Genomic DNA, 21,340 nt, shown 5'->3' with positions numbered 1-21,340 from the left:
CCTTTTCTGTAAAATGTGACTCATATTCGTCCCTGCCTCACGGAACTCCAAGGATCAAATGAGGTAACTTAGGGCAAATGTTTAGTTCAAGGCCTGGCATGTTCTGTGTGTTCCATACGTGTTTGGCCTCCATGTTGAGGGCGGGGACTGTGTTTCACAGCAACCGGGGCCTGCAGCACAGTGACAGGTGTTCACTGGATACAAGATAAAGACTCAGCAAGTGTGTACCGAATAACACAGGGCCTTTCCCAGGTGTTCTGCTGCTTCAGGTCCCCTCAACCCTTTGGGAAAACTCCCCCTGGTGCTCAGGAGACCCTGGAATGACCTGGACATTTGCAGTTGTCTTCGGGTCCCAGGCCTCTGTGTGCACAGGGCCATTAGAACAACAGGCCCTCTGGTCCAGTCTCAGTGCTGTGATGTCCCCATGCCTCCTGATGTGAGCTTCTCCTTGGCTTCCCTGAGGGAGCTCCCCCAGTCCACCCACCCCAGCCCTGTAAGTGACCCCATTCCAAAAGGCAAGCCTATGATCAGGTGAGGAGGAGCCCCAACGCTGAGCGAGCCTCCCTGAGTTCAAACCCCTGCTCCACCACTTATTAGCACAGTGCTCTCGGCTAACCTGCTGGGCTGCTCTAAGCTTCATTGTCACCATGTGTCAATGAGGATGAGAATAGTACCTGCAGTAGTTTTAAGACTCTTCAGAGGAGCACACAAATTTAAAGAAGTTGGCCCCAGGGCCTCGTAATGATAAGTGCTCAACAAATGTTAGGGGAAATCATGGGATTTGCAGATTCTTTACTGACCGGTTAAAAACTGCCAGGAGCCAGAGGCTTGAGCCTGTGTGGCTCATCTCTGGATGAACCATCCTAGCAGTTGGTGGGAGTGGTGGGGAGGAAAGCGGAAGGCGCTAAAGGGAATAATCACATGACCTTGGTGGAGACCCCACTGACATGAAGGGAACAGTCCTACCAAGAGACCCAGCCAACATGGTACCTTAGATCTTCCTGTGAGCAGGTGTGTGCCCCAAGCCTTTGTGCTCAATGAAGTATTTAGGAGATGCTCTTACCCAGGGGGTCCTGGAGCAGGGGCCTGTGTCCTGTTGATACCAGGGGGGTACCTACTTGGTACCTGTCTGTTAAAGGACTCAGTGGGTGAAGGATTACACGGAGGACCTGGTGGTTTCCTCCCGCCATGTGCAGCTGCTGCTTCTCGCCCCCTGGGCTGGCTTCTCCTTTCCTACCCAGCATCTTAAGGTTGGACTGCCCCAGGACTTTCCCCAGAGCTTCCAAACCCCCCACGCAGAGGGGGGCCATGCGAAGCCAGTCCAGCATTCGTTGTCCCCCGTTATTGAGCACCCGGAGGCACTGTGCCAGACAGTTAACCTGCAACAATAATAAGAGTGGCAACAGAGTTCCCATGGTGGCGCAGTGGTCAACGAATCCGACTAGAAACCATGAGGTCTTGGGTTCGATCCCTGGCCTTCCTCAGTGGGTTAAGAATCCAGCGTTGCTGTGAACTGTGGTGTAGGTCGAAGACGTGGCTCAGATCTGGCGTTGCTGTGGCTCTGCCATAGGCTGGCAGCTACAGCTCCAATTAGACCCCTAGCCTGGGAACCTCCATATGCCGGGGATGCGGCCCAGAAAAGAGAAAAGACAAAAAAAAAAAAAAGAGTGACACGCCTGCTCTGTGCCAGGGACCACGATAAACCCTTCAACCCCCTTCACCCTATGAGTGGCCACCATGTCACTGTCTGTCCGGGCTCCCTCCTGTGTCCCTGGCAGCTGCTTTTCCTCTACCCAGCAACTGAGTCCTGGGTCCTCGTCTTTTGTCTCTCGCTGCACCGCTCCTGGAATGATCTAATGCATTCCTACGGATGTAACCATTGTCTCTGGGCTCACGACGCCCAGATTTATATCCTTCTTCAGCCAGGCCTCTCCTCCAGCCTCCAGACTCCTTTGGTCCTGCTGCCTCCTCGACATCTGCTCTAGACGCCGTCCAGCCATCCCCAGTCCAGCTTGTCTGAAGCAAGAGGATGGCTTCCCTCCCTCCCTCTGAGCCGACTCCCCTGCACAGTCTTACGCATCCTATTAAAAGGCCTCCCCATCCACCTGAACGCTCGAGCCAGACACCTGGGGACCACTTTGGACAACTTCCTCTCACTCAGTCTTCAATCCAATCTATCATCGAGCCCTGTTTGCTTCCTAAATCTCTTGGGGGAGGCGGTCTGTTGGCTTCTCCCTGCCCCACGGCCACTTTGCACCATTTCCGGGCACCAGCCAGTGACTGCTGCCGCTGGCTGACTGCTCCCACTGCCCCCCTTACTCTCCAGATCTTTCCCCGTCGGTTAGATCACAACACATTCCTATTCAGACCTTCTGTGTCCAGCCTTGTCTCTCAGCCCCTTGCTCACCGCCTCCAGCCTGGGTTCCCGGAATGTGCCGCCCCTGGGCTGTTGCACGGGCTGTGCTTTCTCTCTCTGCGTTTGCTTTTCCTCTTCTCTCTTATGAGGCTGGCTCCTTGTTCCAGGCTTTCCCTAACCACTCTGAATCGAGCTGCCCCGCCAACCTTGTTATTCTGGATCCCGGCCTCTCAATGGTTTCCTCCATCATTCATACCCCAATTTCTGTTCCTCTGCTTGTTTGTTTACTGGTTTTATGAGTCTCTCTGACTAAGTTGGAGGCTCCGTGAAGAAAAGGACACTGTCTGTCTTGCTTACCATCCAAGGCAAACAGTAAATGTTGGACGCATGACCACTTTCTAGTTGAGGGCCCTGGGGCTTGCAGAGGTGAAAATACTTGCCTGAGGTCACAGGGTTGAGATTTAAAGGCAGGTCTTTTTGACTGTCAGGCTGCTCTCTCCTCCACACTTCTGCCCTGGCCATGGCTGAGTTATAAGCGGGAATGGTGTAGGCCTTTCATTTAGACCTTCGTGGGTCCTGGGCGTGGAGCTAGGACCCACGAAGGTCTAAATGAAAGTTTCAGGAGGGCTTGGGTGACTCCACGTCAGCCATAGAACTGTCTTCCAGGCGCTGGGAGAGGCTGGGTCCCTGCCTCGTCCCTGTTGGGGGCTGCTCCAGGACCCTATCCCACCCTTCTCTCATCTCCAGTGGCCTCTCTGTCCCCGAGGCCTTTAAATCCCTGTCTCCTCCCAGACAAAGCCTTTGGGGCTGTGATGGGGTGGACAGGTGACCCTTCTGCTTTAGGGCAGGAGCTAGAGACAAACCCAGGCTTCGGCCCTGGGCCATGAGCCCTGCCCGGGGGTCCCCTGCTCTTGCCTGCTGATCTCTGCCCCAGCCCCCAGCCCCCAGCCCCCAGCCCCCCAGCTGGCCCAACATCTCGGTGTTTGTTAATGCAATTAGCAGGGCGGTCTCTGCTGAGGGGCTGGGGGCCAAGGTCTGACTCACACCTCCCCTTCCTCCCCTCCGGCCGCCAAACGGTAGAGGCCCGCTCGGCCTGCCAGACGGCGTCTGCAGAGCACGCGCAAGGGGCCAAGAACGGCATCTTTCTCTCATTAGAGGCTTTTATGTGAACACAACTGCTATTTTGGAGCCGGGCGCTTGGCTGGCCTCTGGGCCCTGGTGCTGTTTCCAGCCGTCCTAAGCTGTGGCCCCAGCACAGCTGTGGTGAGAATGGGCCGAGTCCTCGGGGACCAGACTTGTCCTAGAGCTGGGGGCTCAGGGCTGAGGTCGGGGCCTGGGGGACCCCGCCCCTGGGCAGAGCTTGGGTGTGGATTCTGAGGGTGCGTGTGGGCCAGACAGGCATTTTCTGGTCTTGGGGGCTATGACATCAGGGTCCCCTTTCTGCGGAAATCACAGGTCAAGGCTGTGGAGAAACAGCTCAGGGCCACAGGTAGACCCCCAGTTAAGTGAATTCCAAGGGCAATCTCAGGCCTGCAAGTAGGGCTCTAAGGGGGGCTACTGGGGGAAGGGCTGAGGTCCGAATCGAGAGATAGGGGACCATCCCGCCTGCAAAGGCTTCTGGGGGTGGAAGGGGACGGGGCCCCATCCGGACGGAGGGATCAGGTACTCAGAGATCCTTAGTGGCCCTCTGACACAGAGTTTAGGAAAGATGGGGGTTTAATCTGGGGAGCAGCTGAGCTTCAGGTGTGGGGGGTGCTGGGCACAGCGTCTCACCTGGAACCCAGGTCTATCTCCCAGACGAGAGGGTATGGTGCTGGGGACCTGGCAGGAGGGCACAGGCACAAGGGACCCACACTGTAGTCAGTGCTTACAGGGATAACTGATGGCCGGGGAAGCATCTCCAGGTCCCAGGAGAGAGAGCTGATGACAAAATCCCTGCCTGATGGTGGGGGTGGGGGAGGGGGTGGGGGAGGGGAGAGCGGTGGGGGAGGGGACTGGCTGTATTTAGCACCAAAAAAGCTGCCCAGCCTCTGCACTGAAGTGCCTGATCCCTCTCTTTCTCGCGGACCCACATTGTCATTGTCTTTTCCTGGGAAAAAGGTCGTGGCAGAGAAGTTCAGAAGCCCTCTGGCTTCTGCCACAGGGGGCATGGTGTTTTGTTTTGTTTTGTTTCTGTTGTTTTTAAGCTTTGCAGTGCCGGCCGGCACAGCTTTCCGTGGAAACATTCTACATCTTGCCATGAGCCGCAGACGCCACGAGCCGCTGGGCTTGAGCTCTTGAAATGTGGCTGGTGCAACTGGGGAACTGGATTTTAAATTTTACTTAATCAGTTTCAATTTCAATAGCCACATATAGCTCATGGCTACAGCAGTAGACTGCATCGAAAGGGTACAAAGTACCGGAGTTCCTGTCGTGGCTCAGCAGTTAATGAAACTAACTAGCATCCATGCGGACGTAGGTTCAATCCCGGGCCTCACTCAGTGGGTTAAGGATGGGGCGTTGCTGTGAGCTGTGGTGTAGGTCGCAGATGGGGCTTAGATCCCGCATGGCTGTGGCTATGGTGTAGGCTGGCATCTATAGCTCCGATTGGACCCCTAGCCTGGGAAGCTCCATATGCTGCGGGTGTGGCCCTAAAAAAAATAGTAAAATAAAATAAAGGATACAAAGTACTTCCACATCCGTGATCTCTGTAGAGACTGACACAACTCTTTGAGGGGGGAACTGTCAGGCCATGTTATGGATGAGACAGCTGAGGCACTGGTTGAGGCATCCCAGTGAGATGGGATGTGCCAAGGTCGCACGGCGGGGATGTGTCCTGTTCTTTTTGCTACTCAGTAGCTGGTCACAGAGGCTCCGAGTGGATGGTAGGAGCAGCCTGCACCGTGGGAGCTGTTTCCAGAATCTCCCGCAGGCTTGCCCATTCTGAGTTTGGTCTCTTCCCAAAGGTAGGGGTTTTGTGTGGAAAATCTGAGCAAACCTCTGCTCGACTGTTTTGGAGTAGAGTGCAAGCAGAAGGGGGCACAACTGGGGGTTGGGGGGCGGTTGGGGAGAGCGAAGCCTTCTATCTCTTACTTTCAAAGCAATTTCGGGAGTTTTCTTTTTATTCCCCTCTCTTTGGCATCCTGCTAACTCCATAGAGCTGGATTCCCAAAGCTGAAACTTTCCACATGTCCAATCCTCAGTGAGAAAGAGAGTGCCAGGGGAGTGTGGAAAAGCCAGGGTTCAGGAGGAGCCCAGATTATGAATGGCTAGAACCTGGCATGAGCGAGCAGGTAGGGGGCGCTGAAAGAGGCATCACCTCAGGTCTCAGAGGGTGCTGGCCTCCCCCAGGGAGGGGCTGGCTGTGTCCTTGATGGTTAAACATGGACCTGGTGGCATCATGCTTGATAACCCATCACCAACACTCCATCAACGAGGGCTCGTTAAACCAGGTATCCCATCCTGGCTGCACTGGCTCAATTGGCTCAGTTGCTCAAATATAGCCCATGGCCTTTGCTCTGGTGGGAAAATGGGAGGAATGAGGACCCAAGAGCCAGACACAATGATGCCCTCCCTGCCATGGCTGCAACTTTTCTCTCTAAAACTCCCCACGGCGCTGCATGAAACTGCCTCTCAAGAGTCTCTTGGCATTTCCTTCCTTGCTTTTTGCAGCGGCCCCGCCGTGGGCCATTCTGCGATGGCCGATCCCCTTTCTGATACTTCGGTTTTGAAATCTGTGGTCAGTTGACTTAGGAATGTTTTGCTTTGGTCTCCTTTAAACAAAAGGCACATGACTGCTATTGCCCTCTCCTTCCCAAAGGGTTCTGAACGCTTGGATTTCATGCACCAGTACATGTCCAAAAATATCTTAGGTACCAAAGGCCAGCTTTTTCGTTTTGCCAAGAGAGGATATTAGAAAAACAAACTACCATTTGCCATCACCTTTAATTAAAAAAGAAAATTTTAACACCAAAAAATAGGAAAGACATAATCTCAAAATAAAAGACGCTTTTCTTTCTGGCGGTGCCCGTGGCATGTGGAAGTTCCCGGACCAGGGATGGAACCCAAGCCACAGCAGTAACAATGCCAAATCCTTAACCTCTGGGGCACCAGGGAACTCCCAAAAGACACTTAAAAATATATATTTTTTGGAGTTCCTGTGGTGGCTCAGGGAAAGCAAATCCGACTGGTAACCATGAGGTTGCGGGTTCAATCCCTGGCCTTGCTCAGTGGGTTAAAGATCCAGTGTTGCCGTGACCCGTGGTGTAGGTTGCAGATATGGCTTGGATCCAGTGTTGCTGTGACTGTGGCTGTAGCTGGCCCTAGCCTGGGAACCTCCATATGCTGTGGGTGCGGCCTTAAAAAAATTTTTTTTAATGTTTTTTATTTACAATGTTACATTAGTTTCAAGTGCATAGGAAAGTGAATCAGTCATGCATATAAATATATCCATCCTTTCTTCCCAAATAGGCTTTAAAGACTATTAAGTAGATTTTCCTGTGCTATACAGTAGGTTCTCGTTGATCGTCTCTTTTATACAGTAGTATGTGTGTATATCATTCCCACCCTCCCAATTCCTCCCTGTCCTCAACAGTTTCACCTATGGTAACACTAAGATTGGTTTTGAAATCAATGATTGGTTTCTGTTTTGCAAATAAGTCCTTTTTTAGTATTTTTTTATTAGATTCCATGTATAAATGATGTCATGTGATATTTGCCAAAAACACTTTTTGAATGGGGAAAAAAAAATAGCCTTACAGGAAACACAGAAAACTGTTTTTTTGTTTTGTTTTGTTTTATGGCACACCAGTAAGGAACTGTCCTAAAAATGTCCTCTTTCAGAGATGGGCACTTGGAGCCATGCTTTGGGGCTCTTTGTGGGTGGTTTCGGGGAGATTGGAGGGAGGGGGAGAAGGTGATGGTCCCATCCCGTAAGGCAGATGCTTGGCCCAGAACGACATGCTTGCACATCTTAGTGAGGAAATCACTTCCTGCTGAGACTTGAGAAGACAACATGGGAGAGGATACCAAAGAGTTGGTGAGAGCCGGCTCCGAAACTCTGAACACCCAACACTTGTTGGAGGACCTTTCTTAGAGGATCTGGCCTTTGTGCAGTTTCATAAATGGTTGGTCCAGAAAGGTTTTCTTCCCAGCGAGTGTTTTCTGCCAACGATTCTGGCTGGTTTGGAAGGAAGCCTTTTGAGAACGTTTATTGGCCACAATATTAAATGTGTACATAAATGCCAATTTTATTTTATTTTTTGGGGGGGTGCACCCATGGCATACGGAAGTTCCCAGGCTAGGGGCTGAATCAGAGCTGCAGCTGCCGGCCTACACCACAGCCACAGCAACACAGGATATGAGCCGCATCTGGGACCTACACCACAGCTCAGGGCAACACCGGATCCTTAACCCACTGAGTGAGGCCAGGGATTGAACCTGCATCCTCATGGATCCTACTGAGGTCTGTTACCTCTGAGCCACAACGGGAACTCCCTAAATGCCAATTTTATAGTTTTTCCCAACCGCCCACTTTCCATGAGCTCTTCATTATACCCGCCAATGTTGCCAACCCTGGTCCTCATTGACTACCTAACTGCCTGGTGGCAAGGGGCTTCCATGGTTCTGAGAACGCCCCACTGGGCAGAGCTTGCCCCATACAGGGAACAGTCTTATCTTTGTACCCTGGGCACCCAGTCTGACCAAGAAAGGAAATGTTTGCGGATGTGTTGGCAAATAAGGCGGAACCAGAAGTAAGGGAATCATAGGGAGGCATGGGGCTTGGCCTGCAGGATTTGGGGTTCTGGATTTCTAGAGAGTGAAAGGTCTTATTGTTGAAGTCAGGATGGGCTACCCTTGGGGCCCAGAAGGGGAAGGATGGAAGGCAGATTGGTTTTCAAAGGCTGTCTTGGGGTTCCTGTTGTGGCTCATCAGGTTAAGAGCCCGACATAGTGTCTGTGAGGATACAGGTTGGATCCCTGGCCTCACTCAGTGGGTTAAGGATCTGGCGTTGTCGTGAGCTGTGGTGTAGGTCACAGATGCGGCGTGGACTTTGTGTTGCTGTGGCTCTGGCGTAGGCTGGTGGCTACAGCTCCGATTTAACCCCTAGCCTGGGGACATCCATATGCCACAGGTGTGGCCCTAAAAAAAAAAAAAGGCAAGGACCACCCACACAGAGGTGGCAGTGAAAGGAAGACTGGGAGAAGCTTCTCCTCACCCACACCAGGTTTGGCTGCAGAGAGGTGTGGGTCTGAGGGGTTAAGCCTGATGGAGCATCTGTGGTCCACGTGGGAAACCTCTCGGGCCTTTCACTTTTACTCCTCCCTTGAATAAATCAGGGCTGACACCTGTCAGGCAAAGCTGCTCCCTCCTTGTTCGCTGGCCCTGGTGTGGCTGCTGGGCTGGCCCCAGGTGACTGTGTCTCTGGCAGTGGTGGTGACAGGAGCCAGGGGTAGCCAGGGGGGAATGGGGGGAAGGAGGGCTAACTCTGTTTGGGCAGGTGGAGTGTTAGCCAAGCAATAGGCCAAACGCCTGCCATGGTGGCAGTCTATGTCCAGGGTTACAATTCTCTGCCATGGTCTCTTTCTCTGGAGGCCTGGAACCTGCCACTGCCACAGCCTCAGAAGCAGGCATTAAGGAAAATGCTCTGGCCTCAGGATCCAGCTCGTGGTCGGAATCAGGCAGTGAGACCTGCCATTTCCCTACTCTGCTCTGAGTAGGCAGGCTGCTCTTGGTTGACATGACGCCCAATGCACTCATCCTTTGCATCTCTGGTCAGCATCACCTCCTCCAGGAAGCCCTCCCTGACTTTCCCTTCTCCTTGCCTCAGCCTGGGTTGGGGCTCTGGCCCACTCTTATCCCATGACATATGTCCTGGCCTCCATGTGAGATGGTACATGCCTTGAGAGAGGACCCTCTTTACCACATGCCTCACATCCAGTGAGTGCTTGGTGAATGTTCCCTGAATGAATACATGAGCTGTAAACATCCTCCCTCAATCTAAGATTGACTGTGTGGGCTCTGGAGCGAGATGGGGTCCTGAGGTCTCCACCTCCAGAGCCAGCCTGGGATGTGCAGCTTCCTAACGGAGCTGTGGGTGGCTAACTTGAAGCCTTTGTCTCATCATCAGCTCCAGGCCAAGGTTCAGAGATGGGTCAGCCCCGCTGGGAGGCAGCGGGGTGGAAAGAGTCAGACAGACCTGGATTCGAATCCTCGATCCACCGTGGACTAGCTGCGTGACCTCAGGCATATCGTTTAAACTCTCTGAGCTTCAGAGGCATTTTTGGTCGTATGAGAATCATAATCACACTTGCTACATGGGATTGTTTTAGGCTTAAATGAGACAGTAGGCAAAGCACAGTGCCTGGCATATCATAAGAACTGAATAGATAGTAGCTACTGTAATAAAGATGATGATGATTGTGCTGTTGTTGGGCACATGCTAGGAGCTAAGGAGGCAGAGGTGTAGGGGACAGTAGCTGCATGTGGGGGTGCTGGCCAATTAGTTGGGAAAATGAAACACATACATAAAAAGCCAGCACACCGGAGTTCCTGCTGTGACGCAATGGGATGGGCAGCATCTTGGGAGCGCGGGGACACGGACGGGTTTGATCCCCAGCCTGGCACAGTGGGTTAAAGATCCAGCGTTGCTGCAGCTGTGGCTTAGGTCGAAACTTCCACTCAGATCTGATGCCCAGCCTGGGAACTCCATAAACTGCAGGGCTGCCAAAAAAAAAAAAAAAAAGCCAGCACAGGGACAGTGGCCTGGCAGGCATGAGTGGCGTGCACTGCCGGTGCTCATCCCAGATGCTCTTCGGAGGGAGCAGTTGCTGGAGGCAGGTCCTCAGGGATGGGGAGGGGCCCTCGAGGAACAGTAGGACTGAGGTAAGTGGAGAGGAACAGGAAGGAGCACCAGGGAGGGGACACAGCACACACAAAGGCAGGGGGAAGAGGAGGTCATACCAGCAGGCCAGGGCCCCAGGGGGGACAGACGACCAAAAGGGGGCACTGAAGTGTATATGTAACCCCACGTCGTCATCATCACTGGGGTGTCCTTCCAGGGTGGTGGGACTGGTCACTGGGTCTTTGATGGCTTGTCCAGAGCAGACAGGCGATCTTCCCCCTCTCCCTGTGCCCCCAGCCGTGTGCCAGCCGCCCTGCCAGAACAGGGGCTCCTGCAGCCGGCCCCAGCTCTGCGTGTGCCGCTCCGGCTTCCGGGGAGCCCGCTGCGAAGAGGTCATTCCTGAGGAGGAATTCGACCCCCAGAACTCCAGGCCGGCACCCCGACGCTCAGCCGAGGGGTCCCCCAACCTGCGCAGGAGCAGCGCGGCCCGAGAAAGCAGCACGGCCAGAATGCGGCCACCAGCACCGCAGCCTCCACCGGCCAGGTAAGTCCCCTCCTTGGTGGGACCCCAGGTCTGGGGCGCAGCCTCTCTGGAGGGGCTTCTTCCTTAGGCCTGTTTGGTGAGGACCTTGCTGAGGGCCAGAGGGTCCTTCCGTCCCCCTCTTCTCACCTCCACTTCCCTGGCCCCGCAGAGGGGCGGTATGCAGGGGAGTGGGTGTTGGGGTGGCACAGGCTCTGGCAGGCGGGGTGCGCGGTGGCAGTGGGAGGGGAATCCTTACCTCTCAGGTCGGGGGAGGAAGCTGAGGTGGGCACGTGCCTGCGACCAGGCTCTCTTGTTTCGAATCCTGGTGTTGCCACTTCCTGGGTGGGTGACCTTGGGCAAGTACTGTGGGGACTATGGTGATAATTGTAATACTGCAATTAATCGGGCTGGTTAATAGGTAAGGATCAGGCTAGTTCATATGAGGAAAGCACTCAGAATGGTGCCTGGCACATAGTAAACCCTATAAATATTTCTTCTCCTCCTGCTTCTCTGCCTGTGGTCCCTGTGACGCGGGAAGAACACTTCTGCCAGAAAAAGCCCCTTCAGTTTGCTCACCCTCAGCGCTAAACTCTCTCTTTGGAGGGGCCAGCGGGAACACGGAGGAGAAGGGGGATGAGAAAAAAGTGGGAAGAGGCGGCGTTCAAGGGCAGAAGTCCCTGGCCTGCTCGCCAGGCCACCTGACTAGCCGTTTCCTAGCTCAGGACAGGAAATCGGAACTTGGTAAACTGGTCCATTTCTGGGAGCTGTGTTTTCCTTTTGGTTTTTCAGGTTCGTTTTTCCATTTGCTTCCTACTTCGGAAGTTCTTTCTGAAATATTTGAACCTTGTCTTGATGAACTCAGGGGAAAAAAAAAGGCTTTGCCCTCGCAGAGGAGGCTGGGAGAATCAGGGCGAGGAGCGGACCTCGAGGCCAGGTGCCCTGCAGGAAAGCTCGGCAGAGAAGGAAAACAGCTTGAGGTTGTCCAGCAACTCTGAAGGGGGAGGGGGAGGGGTGGGGAAAGACCAGGGTCTTGGTAGGGGGGTTTCCAGGGCCCTGGCCCCCCAGGAGAGTGATTTCTGGGGGCAGCCAGGACCAAGAAGAGGGTAAACTCAGGTCAAGTCCCAGGAAGCTGCTAGGTCAAAACCGGAAGAGCCAAACCCTTTGGCCAAAGCTTTGAGATGCTGGGGGAGAGAGGGGGTGGAGCTAAGGACCAGGTGGACAATGCAGGGGGGAGGGCCAACAGCCTGGGATTGGCTGTGACCAGGTGGGCAGGGCTTGAGCCTTGTTCTGGCTGGTCCTGGCTGTGGGTCCAAGGTGGGTGGGCCTGGCATGAAAGCACCTGGAGGAGCCCCAGAGGTGGCAGCTCCAGGGCCAGCCCAGGGCAAAGTGGGAGCAGAGTTCTTCCAGCCTGGCTGTCCCCCTGCATGCTCTTTTCTGGCTTGTGCGATTCATTCCGTTTATGGTGCATTTCGCCCCTGTGTGCGTGCGCGTGAGTGGTGGGGGGTGGTTGCTTGGCAGGTCATGCTGTATGTACCTTGTACCCCGGTGTCAGAGCTGTTTGGCATCCCCTCCCCCAGCTTCCCAGCCTATCCTGCTCCTTCTATTCTTCAAGGCCTAGTCCTACTTCCTCCAAAAAGCACCCCCCTCCATCACTTCCGCCAAGCTCTGACCCCCTGTGGCTCACCCTGGGCAAACCTCCCTGTGGGTCTGTGCCCTGGGACTGCAATCAGACTGTGTGGCCTGTGACCCAGAAGGCAGCGTCAGTTTCCCACTCTATGGATTTTCCCACAGCTCCGCCTGCAGTCCTAGCTCGCAGAAAGTGCTCCATCTGCATTGCTCTCTGCCACTGGTCCCGATTGAAGAATCACCTAACAAAGGGCCCACTTGGCCCTGAACCTTCACCCTGTACTTGGAACCAAGGGCATCATCCCAGTGCTGCTGAGAGCACTGGAGACAGTGAGGCTCCAGGCTTCCCCAGCGCTGCACGTTTCAGTCGACCTTGGGATGGTCCGTGCATTTGCTCACTGGGCCTGAGCTCCCTCCCTGAGAGCAAGGACTCCTGTGTCCCAGTCTCATGAATGTGTCCCTGGTGCCTAACCCTGTGCCTGGCGCCCTGGAGGCACACAGTCAACGCAAGTTGAATGAATAAATGGACAAGGCCGATGCTGGGAGAGGAGGAGGCTGGGAGGGGAGGAGAATGAGCTCTGGGAGGCTTCTTGTGTGTGAGAGGCGGCAGAGGACAAAGTCCCGCGGTAAGGTCTCCGGCCCACAGCAGGACTGTCCTTTTTGAGCTTTGCAGGCTCCCTGTCTAGGGGCTACTGTGATGTTTTTAATGAGCTGCAGCCTCCAGGCCAGCCCAGTCTCTCTCTGCCCTGGCGCCTCAATGCCATGAAATCCGGGAAAGTCCAAGCGGCCTGCTGTCGGCCCAGCTGTGTTTTGCTTTGGGAGGCCAAGTCCCGCTTGCCTGGTGGTGTCAGACACTTCCTGTGAACTTGGCCAGCTTTCCCAAGCACCGCTGGCCTCTCTCCTGATGGCAGCTTGGACAGGCCTTTGGTGTTCAGATAAAGGGAGTGACATGGTGCAGAGGGCATTCTAGGAGGGGAGGCGGGTTTGTGCAAAACATCCAGGGAGGGGCGACACTGCAGGGACAGGCGATGGCCAGAGGCCACCTTCAAGAGAGCACGCAACAGAGGCCAAGAGACTTGTGTCTCAGAAGGAAGACAAGCAGGAGGGGCCAGGAGAGTCTCGGGCAGCACGCAGCCTGCCCTACAGAGAGCCAGATGTGGATTGATGTTGTCCCGCTGTGGCCTGGGCTGGCTGCAGGGGCCTAGAGACTCCCTCCAAGCCCCAGGTCCAAGCTTCATCCCTGAGCTGGGCAGAGAGCAAGAGCCAGGCTGCTGGAGAAGGGCTTTGAGAGACCGGGGAGGAGGTGATTACAACAACCTAGGACCAGCAGGCCTTGGACAACGGTGCTTTCCACTCACGCTTCTCAGGCTGCGACAGGCATGTGAACAACCTGGGAACTTGCTAACATGCAGCTGCTGATTTGGCAGATTTGGGGTGAGCATCTCTAACATGGTCTCAGGTGATGCTGATGCTGCTGGTCCATGGACCACCCCTTGAGTCGTGAGAGTCTGAGCCTGGGCTTTGGATTCAGATAATCCTGGGGTCCATTCTGGATTTATCAGCTGTGAGACACCAGGCAAAGACCCTAACCTCTCTGAGTCAGTGGGCGTCACCTGATAGAATTGCAGCGAGGACGAAAAGAGACCATGTAGGTAGAACACTTGGTATGGTGCCTGATACAGGTTAGTGCTTAATACACGTTAACCATATGGTTCTCTTTGCCATGGGGATTTGGGTGGCAAAAAGCAAATAGAAAACTTTGGTGTGTGTGTGTGTGCACTTGTGTGCGTGCGTGCACATGCGTGTGTGTGCATGAGCACAGACTTGCTCTGAGGAGAAATCCCAGCCCAGTCGGAGCCTCAGGGGTGGTGCGATCCAGCAGTAGCACCGGTAGTGGTTTGGGGCTGGCTTGGCTGTTCCATCAGGACAGTTCTCACAAGCCCTATGTATGTATCGTGGGGCAGGGGCATTGAAGGAGGTGTCACCATATTTCCCAGAATGAGAGGAATCGCCACTGGGTTCACTCCTTAGTCCGACCTGAGGACCTATCGGCAGGGACATCCTCAGTGGGCTTGGTCAGCACTTGGGCAACAAGAGGCCTGGAGGACAGTGTTGAGCAGGACAAGAGGGGCTGCCAGGGAGACAGTGGAAACTGTCTGGGAAACTGTGGACCCCATGGTGGTGGCTCATTAGGGGCATGTTCCTGCTGAAGGCAGTTGGAATCAGCCTTCTTTGTCTTGTCCCTGTCAAGTCTCTCCCTCTCCTTCTGGATCTCCTCCTACCTGCACGTTCCACAAATTGAGCTGCTTAAAACAATGCACACGTATGATCCTACAGTTCTATAGGTCAAACATCTGACATGAGGCTCACCAGCTAAAGTCAAGGTGTTGGCAGCGCTGAGTTTCTGGAGGCTCTAGGGAGAATCTGTTTTCTTGCTCATTCAGGTTGAGCAAGAAACTTGTTGGCAGAATTCACTTCCTTGCAGTTGTGGGACTGAGGTCCTTGCTTCCTTGCTGGCTGTCACTTGAGGGCTATTCCATCTAGAAGCCGCCCACACTCTTTGGCTTGTGGCCACCCTCGTATCTCCAAAGGCAGCAACAGCGGGTGCACTCTTCATACTCTGACCTTTCCCTTTGCCTCCCTTTTTGGCTGAATCTCTCACTGACTCTTCTGCCTTTTCCCACTTTTAAGGGCCTATATGCTTACACAGGGCCCATCTGGATAGTCCAGGACCCTCTCCCTCTTTTAAGGTCAACTGATTAGAAATGGTAATTCCATCTGCAACTTTAGTTTCCTTTTGCGGTTTAATGCAACATATTCAAAGGCATAATGCCAGAGACAAAGGTCATGGGGGCTGACCACATCCACACTGCAGCCCATTCCAGCTGGGACCCTCTGCTGAAGTGTCACAGCTCCTCTTATCAAGGGTTTGCCACAAGGGCAGCTCTACATGAATGATCTGGTCCCCCAAACCCTTCTGACATTCCCAACGTCAGCTCTCACCACTCACTCCCTTCATTCACTCTGCTTCTGTCCTGCTGGCCAACTGTTTTTTTTGTTTCAGACACACCAGGGGTGCTCCCACCTCAGGGCCTTTGCACTCGCCACCCTCCCCCTGCTCCCTGGAGTACCGTGTTCAGTTCCTAGGGCTGCATAACGAATGACCCTAGGAATTGGTTAAACAGAATGGCTTAAAACAATGGAAATGGGTTCTCTCATCGTTCAGAAGGGCAGACAGCCAAAGTTAAAGTGTTGGTAGGTTGTTTGGAAGCTCCGAGGGAGAATCTGTGCCATGCCTCTCCCCTGGCATCTGATGGCTCCCAGAAGTCCTTCGTGTCTCTTGGCTTGTAGCTGCATCATCCTAATTTCTGCTTCTGTTGTCACAAGTCTTTCTTTTATGTGTGTGGGTTGAAGTGGGGGGGATTCTTCTTCTTCTTCTTCTTTTTTTTTTTTTTTGCCTTTTGTCTTTTTAGGGCCACACCTGCGGCATATGGAGGTTCCCAGGCTAGGGGTCCAATTGGAGCTGTCGCTGCCAACCTACGCCACAGCCACAGCAACTCGGGATCTGAGCCCCATCTGCCACCTACACCACAGCTCACGGCAAGAAGCCCTGAGAGGCCTGGCAGTAACACCTTATATTTTGACTTATTCTTTCTCTTACTTCAGTAAAACGGCAGGCCCAGGAGGACAGGGCCTTTGCCTGTTTTCTTTGCAAATGTACCTGTGGCACCTGCGACACCACTGGCCCTGGGTAGAGTGGAGTAAACACGCACGGAGGGCAGCTCAGCTCTCTCCCCGTGGTCTCCCCTCTACTTCTCACACCCCTTGCAGCAGGTTCCCAATGTCCCTGTCCCACTGACAAGGCTCAGAGGTCAGGTCACTTGCCCACTCCTGCAGCCCAGGCTGAGGCTGCCAGGCCTCTTGGGGCTTTTGTCCACGAGGAGAGGGAGGAAGGGAAGGGACATCAGTGCAGCTCCTGCGGAAGGCCTGGCCTCCTTAGTGAGCCCGGGCCACTGAGCATATGTGGCCGTGTGTGCTTGAGTGTCGGGGGGTCAAGGAGCTGAGAGCAGGACCCCAGCATCATTCAGCCCCATGGCTCCACTTGGGTTCTGGGGCCCTTCCTGACATGTGACCTTTAACCTGCTATTGCTAAGAGTGAGCCCACAGGTTTCCCATGAGGGGGTGCCAGGCCTCCTGTGGGGGGTGCGGGGACTCTGCCCCAAGGGGTGCTCTGCACCAGAAGCCACTCCGGGGGTGGGTACCCAGGCATCCTTCCTGACAGAGTGGCAAGGGATGTTCCCAGCTCAACGACCTAGGATCAAATGAGGCCCCTGGAGAGAGGGCCGCATGTGCCAGGAAGCACCCCCCGTGTGTATGCCGGGAAAGCGCTGGGCTCTGGAGTCAGGCCGAATTTAACCCTCCCGAGTCCTCACACACGAGTCATGCAAGCCGCTTCACCTCACTGAAACTCAGTGAGTTTCTTTGACCCTGAAGTGGGAAAACTGATGCCCATCTCACAGGGTGGTTGTGAGAATTCTTTGCAATGATGTACATAGAGTGACTCGCGGGGCGTTTGGCATAGAGTGGACCCCAAAGATGCAAAATCTCACCCACCTATAACAAGTCAGTGAGACACCACATTTGGCAAAGGGTGTTTTCTGTGTGCTACCAGCTGGGCTTATGGATGGGGAAACTGAGGCAGGACAAAGGTTGGCAGCTAGCTTGTGGGCCTATCCTGGGAAAACAGGAGACAGCCAGGCCAGTCTGAAGATGTGCAGGGGCCTCCAAGACTGGCTCCAGCCACAGCCACCTCCCTCTCAGACTCCCTTCTTCCACTCTGGCTGCGCGTGCCTCTGCTCACGCCTCCGGGGCGACAGGACCCCCTGCTGGTCCTCCCTTCTCCGCATTCAAATCCCTCAGACCCAAGACTATTCTCCAATAGGCCTGGGACCTGATAAGAGACCAGCTCATGCTCAGAAACCTTGGAGAGGTCCCTTGTCCTCCCGAGGCCTCAGTGTCCTTTTTTTTTTTCTTTTTTTAATAGTTATTTCCCCAATACAATTTTTTTTTTCTACTGTACCGCATGGTGACCCAGTCACACATACATGTACGCATTCTGTTTTCTCACATTATCATGCTCCATCATACGTGACCAGACATAGTTCCCAGTGCTACACAGCAGGATCTCATTGCTAACTCATTCCAAAGGCGATTGTTTGCATCTGTTAACCCCAAGCTCCCCAATCACCCCACTCCCTCCCCCTCCCCCTTGGCAACCACAAGTCTATTCTGCAAGTCCATGATTTTCTTTTCTGTGGAAAGGTTCATTTGTGCCCTATATTAGATACCAGATATAAGTGACATCATATGGTGTTTGTCTTTCTCTTTCTGACTTACTTCACTCAGTATGAGAGTCTCTAGTTCCATCCATGTTGCTGCAAAGGGCATCATTTTGTTCTTTTTATGGCTGAGTAGTATTCCATTGTGTATATATACCACATCTTCCTAATCCAATCGTCTGTCGATGGACATTTTGGTTGTTTCCACATCTTGGCTATTCTGAAAAGAGCTGCAATGAACATGCGGGGGCATGTGTCTTTTTTAAGCAAAGTTTTGTCCGGATATATGCCCAAGAGTGGTCTCCAGGCCTCAGTTTCCTTATTTGCAAATAGAAGCAACATGTGAATCTTCTCTGAGGTGGAGAGTTAATAGTCTCAGACTCTGACCTCGAGCTTAGCCATTTTCCATCTCTGATGGTGAAATGTGCTAACACCTGCCTGACCCATTTCCAAGGTCATGACAAGGACGCGTGATGACTTTCACCAGGGCAGACCTTAGCTCTCCCTGACAGTGAGGCTGCAGTGGAGTTAATCAGCCTGCATCTTTCCTGCTGTATCACCCGCCTCCTTGGGGCCACCAAGTGGTGCCTCTGCTGGGTTGACTCAGCCCTACAATCCTGACTGAGTCAAGCTTTGGGGACCTCCAGGGGTGGAACGGCTTCCTTCCTTTCCTTTCCTTTTTTAGTCTTATTTTTTTCTGAGTTGTTTTTGTAACTCTGAGCCTCAAGCTTGCCCCTTGGGGGTTTTTCTGGAATTCCCCAACCTTTAGGATCTTGACTCTACTATGTTGAAAAGACTTAAAATCAGGATAATCAGTTTTGCTTGCCAGCTGGGCCACTAACTAGCCTTGTGCATTTGGGCAAGCCACTTAACTTCAGTAAGGCTTAATGTCTCTATCTGTAAAACAGGAAGGCTCATTCGCTTCTCTCTGGGAGGTCGTAAGGATTAACTAAAACAATGGGGCTGAAAGATTGCTTTGTGAGCCGACATGTGCCTTGCAAATGCTCTCATTGATCTTATTTAGCAGTCCTGACAGTGGGCTGGGGTACTTACTTTTGCCTCCTGTACAAGCCTGGGCCATTTTCAGGAGCAGCTCCTCACTGAGGCCCTCCCTGACCACCTTTTAAAGGTTTTAACCTTAGAGTTAGCCTTAGCCACTGGACACAACACAGGGGAAGGTGGGTACTCCACAGTTGTGCAGTATACAACCTGTGCAACTGTACATGAAGACTCTGAACCTGGCTCTTTCCCTGTTTTCCTATTGTTTAATATTGTAATTCTCAACTTGAGAGTTCCCTCCTCTGGTTCACTTTTTAATTTCCAAAGTACTTTTTATTTTCCATGATTTTCCCCCACTGTAATGTGGACTGTTTTGTTCGCTGACATAACCAAGGTCCTAGAACAGTACCTGGCATATAGTAAGCACTCAATAAATAAATAAATATGTACTGAGTGAATATCCCTGTCATCGTGTATCCTCTGTTGCTGCCTGGAGCAAAGAAAGTTGATCTCAGGTCCCCTTCCTTCTGAGCTGACACTCAGCCCACCCCTAGGCATGTGGTTGATCAGGAAAGGGCTCTCCCAATGCTCCCAAGAGGTGGGTACCTGCTTCTTCTGTGCCCCTTGGCCTCAGGAGCCTGGAGCCAGGCAGGCAGAGGGCAATGCTTCTCTCCCCAGGGTGCCTGGAGCACAGCCAGAGCAGGGCTTTGTATACCCTCAGGAGTGCCAGGAGTTTGGTAGGGGCTGCGGCAGCTGTAAAGGGGTCTCCTCCCACATCCTTCCAGCTCTTGGGCCTTTTGAAGGATCCCCTGAATGATTTCCCTGCGGCTGTGTGTTTGGGGGAGGGAGGGCCCAGGGAGAAGGCATCACAAGGAGATGCTCACTTGTGGGTCTCCAGCCAGAACAAACAGGAAAGGTTTCATTTTCCCAAGCCTGAAGTCACAGGAGCCCTGCTGCTGCTTTTTGAAGAGAGTAAAAGAGACCCATGTCTCAGCTGAGGTTCTCCTGCATTGCCCTGCTCTCTCTCCCTGCTGTTTGCCAAGGGTTCTCCAAGTGTGGATGGGCCACATTAAGATTTGAGCAACGTCCCTTGGCACTCAGCCCCTGCCAGCCCCACCCATCCCTGCCCAGCAGAGATGCTTGGAGTAATGGGGTGGATCTGAAGCATTCCATTTCCACCCAGGAGACGAGGGAGGCAGGCTGTGTGTACTGGACTTTTCAGTCCCTAGATACAATACCAGGAGACGTTGGTCTCATCGCAGTCTCTGTGACAGGGTCTCCAAGAATTGTGCAGTGCACAGCCTGTGCAACTGGATGTAGTGACCCTGGACCTGGCTTCTTCCCAGAAGGGAATGGACTCCCATCTCCCCCACAAAGCATGTTGCCTCTCCAGCTGAGTTTGGCTTCTAGGTTTCTCTGAAAGGGACGTGGGTCTCTGAGGTTTGTAGAGTGTTAACATACCCCTCACCATCCCCCATGAATAATTGAGGCCCGGTAGCTAAGGGCCTCAGTGGTCATGAGGAGGGTGGGGCTGCTGTGCCTTCTGTCCGGGCGAGAGCCAGGGCGCTTCTGGGTTGATGAGGATGCCCGCTCAGGCCTCTGAGTGTTCAAGGGAGAAAGAGGGCCATCTAACCCTTCTCTGCTCCCCACCCAGGCAGATTCAAAGGAGGTGATGTCTGCTGCTTGCACACTTCCTCTTACCCTCCGCCCTCTCATATTGAAACTTGAAGGTGAACATCCAGCCCAGGCTGGCCCCTAAATCTTTGATGAAGACTGCATGACTCCCTCTTCTAGGATTATCCCAGGGCTGGGGATGACCAGGACCCTCCCTAGGTTCGGTTCTAGAGAGGGCCTCCCTCCCAGCCCAGCTCAGGCCCCAGCCGTCTACACATCTCTGTGATGGCATCTTCACCTCCTTTCTACCCAGAGCTTGCAGCCAAATGATGGAGAAAGCTGGGAGCATCTTCCTCTTCCGATTTTCCTTCCTCGTCACCAGCAGCAGGGTGTCTTGCTCTCTGCTCTGTTCCAGGCATTGTGCTAGGGCCTCCCCTCCTCTCCTGGTTCCCCCCACACCAAAGTCACCAGCTCAGGTTCACATGGGAAGCGGATGTTGTGAAAACGTCTTTTGGCCAATTGTGTTGAGTCCAACTAGGGGGAGTGGGGGGCAGGGTGCATCTGCTGCTGGGATGGGGGGCAAGCACCCAGGCGCAGAGGGTCAGGGAGACTCCCCACAGCCCCGATCCTAGCCTCACCCTGAGGGGGTGTCTAGCTTTGTGGTTACTGGGATGAATGTTTGGGTTGCAATTGGCGGGCCTAAAATTGGGGTTGAGGTTGATATACTATTTCATAGCAGGGTGGTGATTAGGGGACGATTAGAGTCTAGCCTCAGTGTGGTATTTAGAATGAGGTTTCAACCTCAGGACTGTGGTTAGGGTTGGGTGAGTGTGATGCTGGAGGAGGATTTAGGACTGTGGGTTTTTGGAGTGTGGTATGTTTGTTATTTTAACCTGCCATCGATGGAGCCTTACCGAGCGAGCCAGCCCTCCTGTGCAAAGCCCTTCGCAGTATTAAATGAGGGCACCACCTCATTTAATACTGGGGATGATAACAGCACAGTGGGGAAGTCAGACCTCAGCTTCATCGGGTTCAGTGGCTCCCCAGCCAGTTCATGTGGT

At 53.5% G+C, this 21,340-nt stretch overlaps 1 protein-coding gene across 5 annotated transcripts in view; it reads left to right on the top strand.

Moving 5' to 3' along the window:
* LTBP2 (latent transforming growth factor beta binding protein 2) overlaps positions 1-21,340 on the top strand; it is a 105,987-nt gene that overhangs the window by 14,271 nt on the left and 70,376 nt on the right. For all 5 annotated transcript variants that reach the window (XR_014811095.1, XM_084969673.1, XM_013989162.3 and 2 more), the window contains exon 3: positions 10,476-10,722. Coding sequence is in view for 4 of the 5 variants with exons in the window: in XM_084969673.1 (XP_084825799.1) it covers positions 10,476-10,722 (247 nt within the window). In the remaining variant the exon portion in view is untranslated. The remainder of the gene's footprint in view (positions 1-10,475; positions 10,723-21,340) is intronic.

The sequence above is a fragment of the Sus scrofa genome, chromosome 7 (genome assembly GCF_054392235.1).
Source record: "Sus scrofa isolate SSC_HxYL_T2T_F1_AM1 chromosome 7, Sscrofa_HxYL_maternal_Yorkshire_Landrace_v2.0, whole genome shotgun sequence".
NCBI classification, from domain to species: Eukaryota; Metazoa; Chordata; class Mammalia; order Artiodactyla; family Suidae; genus Sus; species Sus scrofa.
The sequence above is the reverse complement of the archived record's forward strand: the minus strand, read 5'-3'. Positions and strand labels throughout refer to the sequence as shown.